Source organism: Aulostomus chinensis, chromosome 19 (assembly GCF_037954235.1).
Source record: "Aulostomus chinensis isolate RoL2024-O1b breed Wild chromosome 19, RoL_Achi_v1.0, whole genome shotgun sequence".
NCBI lineage: Eukaryota > Metazoa > Chordata > Actinopteri > Syngnathiformes > Aulostomidae > Aulostomus > Aulostomus chinensis.
In genome coordinates, this window is record NC_141338.1 from 21,559,537 (window position 1) to 21,572,284 (window position 12,748).

The window sequence follows — 12,748 nt, forward strand, 5'->3', positions numbered from 1 at the left end:
CAGGGCTGAGATTGAGTAGTAGGAGGTGGTAGTAATACTTCACAGGTGGAAGTATTCTGTGTTGTTGTGTTCTAAACATGTTCCCTCTTCTTCATGTCTATATTTGACAGTTTCTAGGTAAAGGATCTTTCAGGGGGGCCAGATGGAGAGTCCTCTCTTATAGTCAAATGCTGGTAACAAATATAGTCAATCAAAACAATCTCTGTCCATTTAGTAAGCGATCAGTCTGATATAATCATGACTCAATCTGTCAATCACAGTCACAATGGTATTTGTACTCTAAATAGCCAGTAATGGCCTCCCGTCCATTTCTTTTGATTATTCCACCACTACAGAATCATCGTCTGCTCAAATCCTTCTCCTCCTCCGAGGTTCAGCTGAAGTTATTCCCCGAGGAGAACATTAGAGACGCTCAGACCACTGAGGCCTTGTGTTCTCTTCAGCTGAACTGCAGTTTCTCACAGAACAAGGATGAAGAGGAACTTGTAATCAGATTTCCAGAATCTTTGTCTCAATAACAGGAAATAACAATACTGTAGGACTTTTCCTGCAGAGAAGAGAGAGACAGAGAGACACTGATCTACTGGTGTTAAATCATCATCAGCCTGTCTTTTCCTTCATTTAACCTTCTTGCTGTTTCATGTGATTTATCTTTAATTTCAGAATTGATTAACTCTGTAGTGAGGGCTGAGCAATGCTAACATTTGTGTTTGTTTACTGTTGTCAGGACATGCTGATGCAGCTGGCTAAAGCGGTGGCTAACGCTGCTGCAGCTCTTGTGCTCAAAGCAAAAAATGTTGCCCAGAAGACCGAAGACTCCGCGCAGCAGAACCGCGTCATTGCTGCCGCCACCCAGTGTGCTCTGTCCACGTCTCAACTGGTGGCCTGCACCCGAGTGAGTGGCTGGGAGCTGGGGGTTCATGTTCTCAGCAGCTGCGGTGAAAGGAACAGAGTGAAAGTGTCTCTCTTTCCTGTCCATCACTCAGGTGGTGGCTCCCACCATCAGCTCGCCGGTGTGCCAGGAGCAGCTGATCGAGGCCGGTAAGTTGGTGGCCAAGTCAGTGGAAGGCTGTGTAGAAGCATCCCAGGGAGCCACCAACGACGAGGGCCTCCTGAAGCAGGTGGGCGTGGCTGCCACTGGTGTCACCCAGGCCCTGAACGAGTTGCTTCAACATATCAAACAGTACGCCAGCGGAGGCCATCCCATTGGGCGCCACGGAGAAGCTACTGATCGCATTTTGGACGTCACCGAGAACATCTTCAGCTCGATGGGTGATGCTGGTGAGTGTAGGAGCACTCACACCCCCCCCCCCCCACCCCCATGAACTTCACACACACTTTCAGAGTTTTAATAAACTCTCTTGTTTTTGTACATGATCAGCCATAACATTGTGTTAGCAACTGGAGGGAATAATATAGCTCATGAGCCACTTTGAGAAGGACAAGCTCCTCCAAAGCTGGGCTGGTGTTGTCTGATCCCCTGAAGAGATGCTGTAGCTCAGATTGCAGAGGACATTCAGGCTGGATCTGAAAGAAACGGGTCAGAACACACAGGGTCAAGGCTGTGCAGCTGTGCAGTGCTGTTAGAGTGACCATGCTCACACATGGTCACTGCCAAAAACTGAATGGCTCAGCAATAATTTGAGGAACTCAATGAGTTCCTGGTGTGGATTTGACCTCCAAATTCACCAGCTCTCAATCCAGTCCAGAGTTAGTAATGACCTGATCTCTCTAAAAATATGTTGCGTCTTTTTGTGGTTGAACCACAGATGTGTCCTGAAAACTGGATTCAAGCTGTAGCAGGATATTGCATAATGTCAGGCTGAACATTTGGTAGTTTATTTAGCTGATCTCAAGTTTCATATTCATAAGAAGAGCAGTCGGAGTCTTAATGCTCAGAGAGCTTCACTGCATCAACTTCTACTGGTGAAGGATTCACTGCTCATATATCAAAGCTCGTGTGTCCTTGATCCTGAGAGACATGTCTGCCAATCATCACTTGCTCCTACCTTTTACACGCCAGGTGAGATGGTTCGCCAAGCTCGTATTCTTGCCCAGGCCACTTCTGATCTGGTCAATGCCATCAAGATGGACGCGGAGGGCGAGTCAGACTTGGAGAATTCTCGCAAGCTGCTGTCCGCCGCCAAGCTGCTGGCTGATGCCACTGCTAAGATGGTGGAAGCTGCCAAGGTCTGCCGTTGTCCTGCCTTTTGTTATCTTCATACTTGACACAGTGAACACGTCTTCATTTCAACCTGTCTTTGGGTATGTGTTTTATACACCAGGGTGCAGCAGCAAATCCCGACAGCGAGGAGCAGCAGCAGAAGCTGCGAGAGGCTGCTGAAGGTCTCCGCATGGCCACAAACGCTGCTGCCCAGAACGCCATCAAGAAACGCCTTGTCAACAAACTTGAGGTAAGACAGAAGGTGGAATACCCTGTCTAGGACAGCATTAGCTGCTGGCGTAGCTTGTATGATTCAGAATGATATTTATTGTTCGCGCCACACAAGCTGACCTCTGTGTCTGTTTCCTGTCAGAATGCAGCTAAGCAGGCGGCGGCAGCAGCTACTCAGACGATCGCTGCAGCTCAGCATGCCGCCTCATCCAACAAGAACCAGGCTGCCCAGCAGCAGCTCGTCCACAGCTGCAAGGTGAAGCCTCCAGCCCGAGTTATAAATAGGAACAATTTGGTTCACTTTTATTCAAGTGAAAGGAATCTGCCACAGCATCACTGATCTGGCCTCTGAACATAAAATATGGATCATCACAAACAGTTTCAAACGTACAGATTCCCCCCCAAACATACTTTTTCATCAACTGTTTCATGACTTTGTGCCACATTGCAAGGTTTGTTTGTTTTTTGCCAATTTACCCATTTCTCATTCCCATATCTTTGGACTGGACTTGGCGGGGAAAAAAGCTGATTAATCTATAAACAAGCAAACATCAGCAACAACTAAAGAGTTTCAACTTGATCTGAATGAACAAGCGCTTCATGTCCACAGACCAATAGGGGGCAGCATAGTGCAAGACACGGGATCAGGCATGGAGACCAACTCACCCAGCATGAGCTGGAGAGTGAAGCCGGTTCCCCACCGGCATTTATGAGCTTTTTCACTGATCCAGAATATTTTATGCTTATGATTATGAAAAAACTTCACATGTCACACAACTGAGCCATCAAAGGTCTGTTTATAATATTTAAGAAACTTTTCTTGAAAGTTCCTTTTCATTTTATCAACACTTGAATGAAGGTCAGTTTCATGAGAAACTTTCATATTCAGACAAAATGATGAGAAAATCACATTTGCGTAAAATGACTTTCAAGTAGACAGTTATTCTGATACTTGTTTTCCTCTCTCCCGTGTTGTTCCTCCAGCTGTGTGCCATAGAAAATAATCAGTAGGCATCAGCTGATAACCAGCATGTATGTTTGTTACAGAAACACTGAAGTGAGACTCTGCACTTGGTTTCATCACGGTTGGCAATTTGTGAGAAAGGGATGCCGTAATGCAGCCAATCAATGCATCAGTCCTCTTTCTCTTCTTCCCTTACAAAGATATCATGATGTTTTATAGATGAGTTGTATTTTAAGTGTGTGTGTGTGTGTGTGTGTGTGTGTGTGTGTGTGTGTGTGTGTGTGTGGGTGGGTGTGGGTGTGTGTCTCAGGTGGTGGCTGAGCAGATCCCTCAGCTGGTTCAGGGTGTCCGAGGTAGCCAGTCTCAGCCAGACAGCCCCAGCGCTCAGCTGGCCCTCATCAGTGCCAGCCAGAACTTCCTGCAGGTAAAATTAGGACACCCGGATATCACACCTACCATGATGACGTAGACTTCCTTGTTCGCAAGTCAAAGAAATATCAAGTTTCTGTTTATTGGTTTAACCTTTAACCTCACCTGTGGTTCCACCTGCAGGACAGAGGTTCAGTCTTCAACACAGCAGCTTACAGCACCAGCACGTTTGAATCTTTGACCATCCTGAACATCATGTTAGCCTCAACACATGTCACAGTCAGGATCTTGAGGAGTAAACTTGATGCGTTATGATTTCATTACTGTAGCTGTGTTGGGGAAGAGGGATGAGCAGCAACAGAAACTGCGGGCGACCACGAACACCACCTGGTGCAGATTAGCCTCAATACTGTTGCTTGGTTCCAGCAAGTAGAACCAGAGAGTTGATGGCCCGCTGTTAGGAAATGAATCTGTAGCGTTGCTGACTCTCACTGCAAAGATGGAGAGGAAACCAAGTTTGAATCAAAGACGTTTCTAACATCTGTCTCTTTCAGCCTGGTGCGAAGATGGTGACTGCCTCCAAAGCCACGGTTCCCACCATCAGTGACCAGGCGTCAGCGATGCAGCTCAGCCAGTGTGCTAAGAACCTGGCCAGCGCCCTGGCTGAGCTCCGCACCGCCACACAGAAGGTAAGGCACCATGACAACCCACAAACATGTGTAGTAACTCACAGCAGCAGAAGTTTGTGGTTTTGTATTAATTGTACCTGCTCTGTTTGGAGTGGTAGCATCTAAAACAGCGGTCCTCAATAGGCCGCCAGCCACCTATTTGTGGCCCCTGAACTGTTATTCCTTCACTGTGTGTTTTGGTTGTGTCAGCACGTCAAGGCATGGTGGCCATAGGGAGGTTTGGGAGGTTTCCCAAATGTCCGGTCTGGCCGGAGTGGGGTTAACCCTAACCACAGCACCTTCAGTCGCACCTACACATATCTGAGTTCACCTGATCTAAAAGACGTGGGTCTGTGGCCTGAAATTGTAACCACTAACGTGTGTGTGTGTGTGTGTGTGTGTGTGTGTGTGTGTGTGTGTGTGTGTGTGTGTGTGTGTGTGTGTGTGTGTGTGTGTAGGCTCAAGAGGCGTGCGGCCCGCTAGAGATCGACAATGCTCTATCCATGGTGCGAGGTCTGGAGAAGGATATCCAGGAGGCCAAGGCTTCAGCTGATGAGGGCAAACTCAAACCGCTGCCAGGAGAGACTGTGAGAGATAGACACACACACACACACGCACGCACTCGCGTGCACACACAGAGCCCACATCCCATTAACGTCTAGTTGTTAAAAGTGTCTTCCGTGGTTGCTGTGTTCAGCTGGAGAAGTGCTCCCAGGATCTGGGCACCAGCACCAAGGCTGTGAGCTCAGCCATGGCCCAGCTGCTCAGTGAGGCCACACAGGGCAACGAGAACTACACAGGTGGGCTGCCTCCCCCCAATATTTACATGGACTGGCATAGTTTGTTTTTGTTTATTCCCACATGTTTGAGTCTCCATGGTAACCACTGCATTGATCTCTGGAGTTATGACTGTCTCTGGTATGTCCAGGTATGGCGGCCAGAGACGTGGCCCAGGCTCTGAAGTCCCTAGCATCAGCTGCAAGAGGAGTCGCTGCCACCACAGATGACGCCCCAGCACGCAGTGCCATGCTGGACTGTGCCAGTGATGTCATGGACAAGTCAGCCAATCTCATTGAGGAGACAAAGCGGGCCATCGCCAAGCCAGGAGACGCAGAGAGTCAGCAGAGGCTGGCCCAGGTCAGAGGGAGGGAGGGAGGGCAGCAGGATGCAAGTTAATGACAGATGATCAGTAGACTGCTGGCTGGTTAGTTGTCTGACTCTGACTCCTAAATATTTATAATCAATGCTGGGGTCTGTGTGTGTGTGTGTGTGTGTGTGTGTGTGTGTGTGTGTGTGTGTGTGTGTGTGTGTGTGTGTGTGTGTGTGTGTGTGTGCGTGTGTGTGTGCGTGTGCGTGTGGGGGGGGGCAGGTTGCGAAGGCAGTATCTCAGGCCTTGAACAGATGTGTGAACTGCCTCCCGGGTCAGAGAGATGTGGACAACGCCATTCGCACCGTGGGCGAAGCCAGCAAGACCCTCCTGGCTGATTCGGTTAGTACAATCACCCTGTTTGAACTGATACCTTAGTAGATTGATGATTTGCTTGATATGATATATGTGTAGTTTAAGGGAAAAACGTCATGTTAGCTGTAGTCGTTCTCTGGTCCAGGCTCGACTAAACTATCCTCGCATCCTCACAGACATCTTCCTTGTCTCCTGTCTGTTTTCACTCATATTCGTGTTTTTTTTTCCCCTGGTCTCTCCAAAGTTCCCATCCAGTGGAAGGAGCTTCCAGGAGGTTCAGGCTCAGCTCAACGAGGTGGCGGCCAATCTGAACCAGTCAGCCAACGAGGTGGTTCAGGCATCAAGAGGGACCACCCAGGACCTGGCCAAGGCCACCAGCAAGTTTGGACAGGACTTCAGCAACTTCCTGGAGGCTGGTGTTGACATGGCAGGAACGTCACAGGTACCAGGAGGCAACAAATTATCTCACTTCCACATATTGTGACTAAATGACATGTGTCCTCTTGCTAGACATGGTTCCCAACAACGACCTGTCAGAATTAGGAGGCTGAGCATGTCAATTGTAGGCTGGAAGCACCAGGTCTTTGTCCCTGGGGGTTTCTTTACTGTCAGGATTTAGATGTATGTAGTATTTTTAAAATCTCTGCACACATTCTCATTTCTCCAGTCTAAAGAGGACAAGACACAGGTGGTGTCCAACCTGAAGACCATCTCCATGTCATCCAGCAAACTGCTGCTGGCAGCTAAGGCTCTGTCCACAGACCCCAACTCCCCCAACCTGAAGAACCAGCTGGCAGCTGCTGCTCGGTTAGATGTTGTTCCATCTCTTCCTCTTGTCCTCTTACTGGTTCCCTGTCTCTGACATCTCGGAGCCTTTGTGTCCACAGGGCAGTTACAGACAGCATCAACCAGCTCATCACCATGTGCACTCAGCAGGCTCCAGGCCAGAAGGAGTGTGACAACGCTCTCCGAGAGCTGGAGGTAGGACCCACTGGCAGTGTCTAATCTGTCAGCAGGCAGCAGGTTTGGACAGAACTTCAGGGGCTGTGACACGTAGTCATGGTGAAACAGAGCCAACTGTTTTGTGAAAGGGGGTCAGAGAAGCGTTCCTCTGGAGCAAATGTCCATTGATTCTCCGCTTTTTCTTTTTTTTTATCACATGTGGGAAAGTATGTGTAGCATCAATTCAACCCAGATCACAACAAAGTTCTCTCATGACACTTTACTAGTAGAGCAGGTCCAGTACCAGACACCTTCAATGAACATCCACCCAACAATTCTCCATCAGCAAGCACATCCTGCAACAGCGGTGACAAAAACCTTCCTTTAACAGGCAGGAACGTCAAGTGGATCCAGGATCAGTGGGAACAGTAGTCTGCTTTGACCGGTTTGGGGGGGGGGGGGGGGGGGCAGGACAGAGACAAAGACAGATAATGGAGGAAGACATATATACAGAAGGAAATAGAGGGACAGAGATAAAGAGAGAGAAAGGAGGAGAGACTGATGGACAGACGGGGAGGTGAGCAGGTGGAGTTACGGGTGGCAGCTGGAGCCTCTTCAGGTCTGCAGCCTCCTCCAGCTGCACCTTCATCAGAGATGAAGATGAGTTAGTAACACGTATGAGTACAAGAGGAGGAGAGAGAAGCCCAGTGCACCATGGGAGATCCCCAGCAGTCTAAGCCTATAGCAGCATATCTAAGGCCAGCCTAAGCAGTCCTGACTATAAGCCTGATCTACAAGGAAGGTCTTAAGTCTGCTCTTAAACATAGAGAGGGGGTCTGGGTCCTGGACCGAAACTGGGAGACGGTTCCACAGGAGGGGAGCCTGATAGATGAAGGTTCTGGCTCCCAGTCTACTTTTAGAAACTCTAGGAACCAGCAGGAACCCTGCATCCTGGGAGTGAAGGGTTCTAGCTGGATAATAGGGAACTAGGAGCTCTGTCAGGGATGAAGGAGCCTGACTGTTGAGGACTTTGATGGTAGAAGGAGAATTTAGAATTCTATTCTAAATTTGACAGGAAGCCAATGCAGAGAAGCAGTACAGGAGAGACCTGGTCTCTTCTACCAGTTCTAGTCAACACGTGGGCAGCAGCGTTCTGGACCACCTGGAGAGTCTTTAGGGACCTACTGGTGCAGCCTGATAGGAGGGAGTTGCAGTAATCCAGCCTGGAAGTGACAAAAGCAGGGACTAGTTGACTAGTTTTTCTAGACAGTTTTTCTGCATCACCATCTCACTTTGAAATCCCGCACCCCCCATGGTCCTTGTGAAGACCTCCACAAAACTGGATAAGTGTGTGTTTCTCTCTTCTCTCTGTAAGTGAGGCCAAACTCTCAGGTCAAACTCCAGTACAAATGTGTGTGTATCTATCTATCTATCTAGCTCTGTCTCTCTCTCTCTCTCTCTCTCTCTCTCTCTCTCTCTCTCTCTCTCTCTCTCTCTCTCTCTCACACACACACACAGGTTGTTTTGTGTTGTGTGTTTGCTGCTTGTGTTGACTGTGTCACACTCTGTGTGTGCAGTCGGTGAGGGGGATGCTGGAGAACCCGACTGAGGCGGTCAATGACCTCTCCTACTTTGACTGCATTGACAGCGTCATGGAGAACTCCAAGGTAGGACACACGTCATCGCAGGTTGTCTTCCTCATCTTCTCCTGACTCTTGGCAGAGCATCTACAGACCAAATGTCTTGTGTGTGTGAATGTGAATCTTGTACCTCGACAGGTCCTTGGGGAGTCCATGGCTGGTATTTCCCATAATGCCAAGAACTCCAACCTGCCAGAGTTTGGTGACTCGGTCAGTGGCGGCTCCAAAGCTCTGTGTGGTCTGACTGAGGCAGCAGCACAGGTAAGGGCCATCAGTGCTGTATTCTACAAGGACACACCATGTCAGAGATGAATTGAGACAAAGTGCGTGTGTGTGTGTGTGTGTGTGTGTGTGTGTGTGTGTGTGTGTGTGTGTGTGTGTGTGTTTGTGTGTGTTGTTACTCTCAGGCTGCCTATCTGGTGGGAGTGTCTGACCCCAATAGTTCAGCGGGTCAGAAGGGTCTGGTGGATCCTGCTCAGTTTGCCCGGGCTAATCAGTCTATCCAGATGGCCTGTCAGAACCTGGTGGATCCAGCCTGCACCCAGTCACAGGTACCCCCTCTCCAACCTCACACTGATGCCCATCTCTGGTCGTCTCAGTTAGGAGTTGAGTGTACTTATTTGGATCCCTGATTTGTCTGCTCAGGTGCTCTCTGCAGCAACCATCGTTGCCAAACACACTTCTGCACTGTGTAACGCCTGCCGCCTGGCCTCCTCCAAGACCCCCAACCCTGTTGCCAAGAGGCAGTTTGTGCAGTCTGCCAAGGAGGTGGCCAACACCACTGCCAACCTGGTGAAATCCATAAAGGTTTGTAATTCAAACAAAGAATACAGTGTGAAAGCAGACGTCCGCAAAAGCAGCTAACGCTTCAAACTGGGTAACACACACCAGGCCTCAGAACACGTGCTGGTCGCAGAGAGGGAGGAGATGACTGCACACACACTCACACACATACACTAGTAGTGTACCAGTACTGACGCTTCTCAATCCTCCAAAGAGCGGCCACTAACCCCCGAAAATCTTAGCCCAAGGTTGGATAGTTGCAACAGTTGACTACAACAGACTCTTGTTCCATGGTGGTTTTGATCCAGCGGATGCAGCGCTGCTTGGAATAAGATGTCTTTACAATACAACAAGGGCGGGAACAGGGCCTGTTTGGAGGTTTTTCATGGCCTCAGGTTGTCCAGGAAGGTCAAACTGCCTATCAACCACATCATATGAGTGTTAGGAGGTTGTGAGTGGGGGCTGTGGTGGAGCCCCCCCAGTGTTGCTGACATTGATTCAAGCATGACATCTGTGCAGGCTTTGGACGGAGCCTTTAACCAGGAGAACAGAGAGAAGTGTAGAGCTGCCACTGGTCCTCTGATAGAAGCTGTGGACAACCTGACAGCTTTTGCCTCCAACCCAGAATTTGCCAGCATTCCTGCTCAGATCAGCCCAGAGGTACGTCCACTCTGTCCCCGACCCAGCCAGAGGAGCACAAATAGCAACCAAGTAACTGTCCACCAATCTTCCTCAGGGGCATGCAGCCATGGAACCCATTGTGGCAGCAGCCAAGACGATGCTGGAGAGCTCAACCGGCCTGATCCAGACAGCCCGGTCTCTGGCTGTCAACCCCAAAGACCCCCCCAAGTGGTCAGTCTTGGCTGGACACTCCAGAACTGTTTCTGACTCCATCAAGAAACTCATCACCAACATGAGGTAAGAGGATCGATCGATCAGTTGATATCGGACCTTTAATGGTTTCATGAGGTGTCAGTAAGCCGGCTCCGATCTGTCTCCTGCTGTCTGGGAGGGTGTTTGTTTGGGGTTGTGTGGTCCCGTGGTTCAGTGACCATTGTGCAGGGTTACACGATAACTGTTCTTCAATGTAAAAGTCACTGGCCACCACAGATGTTCTTGAGTTGGTCTGTATGGTTTCAGGATGGGATGTTTCTAGCCATGCACAACACAATGAAGATGATTCTAACAGTCATAAACATCTCCCTTTCTACTTAGCTGTTGTTGGGTGAGTCCCCCACTACTTCTGTAGTAATTGATGCCCCCCCCCCCCCATCTGCTGTGTGTGTGTGCATGCTTGCGTGTGTGTGTGCAGAGAAAAGGCTCCCGGCCAGAGAGAGTGTGATGATGCCATTGAGGTGCTGAATGGTTGCATCCGGGAGGTGGACCAGGCTTCTCTGGCCGCCATCAGCCAGCAGCTGACACCCCGAGAGGACATCTCAATGGAGGTACACACACACACACACACACACACACACAAAACCACATCATTGTGCTTGCACTTTTGTCAGGTTCTTCATAGACATAATGCATGTCCTTGCCCTTTACCCAAACCTTAACCACTGTCCCAAAACACTTGACCCTAAACCATCACCTCATTCTAATCCGGACCCTAAAACCAATTCTTGATCCTCAAACAGCCCAGTGAAGTTTTGCAGATGGGGCAAAATGTCGTCACTAGTTAGTGGAAACGAGTTCTGGTCCTCTCTGTTTAGCAAGTTCAAGAACACACACACACAGTTTGTTAATCAATGAAATCCTCACAATGGTTGTACTGCGTGACTGTTGAACTTGTTCTTAGCACATGAAAGATCCTGAGACAGTGAAGGTGTGATAATTTGTGTGTGTGTCTATGTGTGTGTGTGCACGTGTGCAGGCTCTCCATGAACAGATGGCTGCCTCCGTCCATGAGATTAGCAATCTAATTGAGCCTGTTGCGGTGGCAGCTCGCTCTGAGGCCTCCCAGCTGGGCCACAAGGTAAAACCCAGGACCCCACCTCTGCCGAGCTGATGGAGCCTGACCCCTGCTGGTCCACCAGAAGGGGGCATCTTTGTGATTCTTTTGTTTTGAGCTTGTCATTGTGTATGCTTCTACCAGGTGTCTCAAATGGCCAGCTACTTTGAGCCCCTGATCATGGCGGCCATCGGCACAGCATCCAAGATCCTCAGCAGCCAGCAGCAGATGGCTGTCTTAGACCAGACCAAAACCCTGACTGAGTCCGCCCTGCAGATGCTCTACACAGCCAAGGAGGCTGGAGGAAACCCCAAGGTACTGGAGCCCTTTCATTCTCTCTCGACCTCCAGAGCCAAACCCGCCGGCCATGTCATGACTGTGGAGTCACTTCACTGATTTTAAATACCCCAAGATAAGTTTAGTTCAACTGTTAATGGTTTACTTATCCTACTTTTACATCAAAATAATCAAAGGAAGTGTTCAGGTAACCCGTTTACGTTGAGCCAGATTCTCTCCTCTCATTAGTAGTGCATTACCCACCAACATAATCCTCACGGTCAGCAGCGTAGATGTCCACTCATGGTAATATGACATACACCCACGGCTGGTGAGTCCTGTCTGATGCTGATATCCACTCAGGTATTTGAATGATGGCGTGTTGTAATTATGATCCCTCTAATGACTTGACACTGTAGCTGCTCAAGCTAAACTTAGATTCAGAGTCTCACGAATAGCTGCATCATGAAAATGATAAAAGAGGTGAGAATGAGATGTCAATAATAATAACACATAAAATAAAATTGATACAGAAATACTTTCCTTTGGAATGGGAAAGCAACCACGTGAGAGGCTATAAGAAGTGATTTCAGCATGATGTCACATGTGTGTTGGTGTGTGCAGGCAGCTCACATGCAGGAGGCTCTGGAGGAGTCTGTGCAGATGATGAAGGAGGCTGTCGACGACCTGGGCGCCACGCTGGCTGAAGCAGCCAGTGCAGCAGGTGCTGTGGGTGGAATGGTGGACTCCATCAATGATGCCATCAATAAAATGGAAGACGCACCTGCTCTTGAGCCTGAAGGCACCTTTGTGGACTACCAGACTACAATGGTGAAGACGGCCAAGGCCATCGCTGTCACTGTGCAGGAGATGGTGAGGCGCTTCGTCATTGTGCAGATCAGTAAACAGGAGAAAAACCGACTGCTGCTCACAACTCATTCAGTGAAACACTTGTCGTTAGCAACTACATCAAAACACATGCGCTCCCGTGTTACAGTGAGACCAGTCACACAACAGTTTTGCTCAGAAGTTTATCAGTAGCGCTGTAAAAATGACTCGGGCATTATGATGCTTTCCTTTTTATGCAGAACAAATGTTGCCTGTGCTGCTAGCACAGCACCTGACCTCTATAGCACCACGGCGCTCTGCAACAGATGGAGATGTGTGCGTGTGTGTGTGTGTGTGTGCACGCATGTGTGTGTGTGTGTGTGATTTACTACCTCCACTGGTGGATCAAGTGCAGGTGTAACAGTGGTGTAATAATTCCCACCTGGCTGTTTTAAGGGGGCTGTCATAAA

At 49.1% G+C, this 12,748-nt stretch overlaps 1 protein-coding gene across 4 annotated transcripts in view; it reads left to right on the forward strand.

Moving 5' to 3' along the window:
* The window catches only part of tln1 (talin 1), a 59,333-nt gene that overhangs the window by 27,165 nt on the left and 19,420 nt on the right, over window positions 1-12,748 (forward strand). For 3 of the 4 annotated variants that reach the window (XM_086188535.1, XM_086188533.1, XM_086188534.1), the window contains 25 exons: window positions 111-173; window positions 728-895; window positions 987-1,281; window positions 2,024-2,190; window positions 2,286-2,414; window positions 2,538-2,651; window positions 3,670-3,783; window positions 4,283-4,417; window positions 4,855-4,983; window positions 5,094-5,196; window positions 5,325-5,533; window positions 5,766-5,885; window positions 6,103-6,300; window positions 6,526-6,665; window positions 6,746-6,839; window positions 8,378-8,467; window positions 8,579-8,701; window positions 8,848-8,991; window positions 9,086-9,247; window positions 9,743-9,883; window positions 9,960-10,141; window positions 10,536-10,668; window positions 11,097-11,198; window positions 11,319-11,489; window positions 12,075-12,323. In XM_086188535.1, coding sequence (XP_086044661.1) covers window positions 111-173; window positions 728-895; window positions 987-1,281; window positions 2,024-2,190; window positions 2,286-2,414; window positions 2,538-2,651; window positions 3,670-3,783; window positions 4,283-4,417; window positions 4,855-4,983; window positions 5,094-5,196; window positions 5,325-5,533; window positions 5,766-5,885; window positions 6,103-6,300; window positions 6,526-6,665; window positions 6,746-6,839; window positions 8,378-8,467; window positions 8,579-8,701; window positions 8,848-8,991; window positions 9,086-9,247; window positions 9,743-9,883; window positions 9,960-10,141; window positions 10,536-10,668; window positions 11,097-11,198; window positions 11,319-11,489; window positions 12,075-12,323 — 3,675 coding nt within the window. The remainder of the gene's footprint in view (window positions 1-110; window positions 174-727; window positions 896-986; window positions 1,282-2,023; window positions 2,191-2,285; window positions 2,415-2,537; window positions 2,652-3,669; window positions 3,784-4,282; window positions 4,418-4,854; window positions 4,984-5,093; window positions 5,197-5,324; window positions 5,534-5,765; window positions 5,886-6,102; window positions 6,301-6,525; window positions 6,666-6,745; window positions 6,840-8,377; window positions 8,468-8,578; window positions 8,702-8,847; window positions 8,992-9,085; window positions 9,248-9,742; window positions 9,884-9,959; window positions 10,142-10,535; window positions 10,669-11,096; window positions 11,199-11,318; window positions 11,490-12,074; window positions 12,324-12,748) is intronic. The other variant, XM_086188536.1, reaches the window with a different exon arrangement.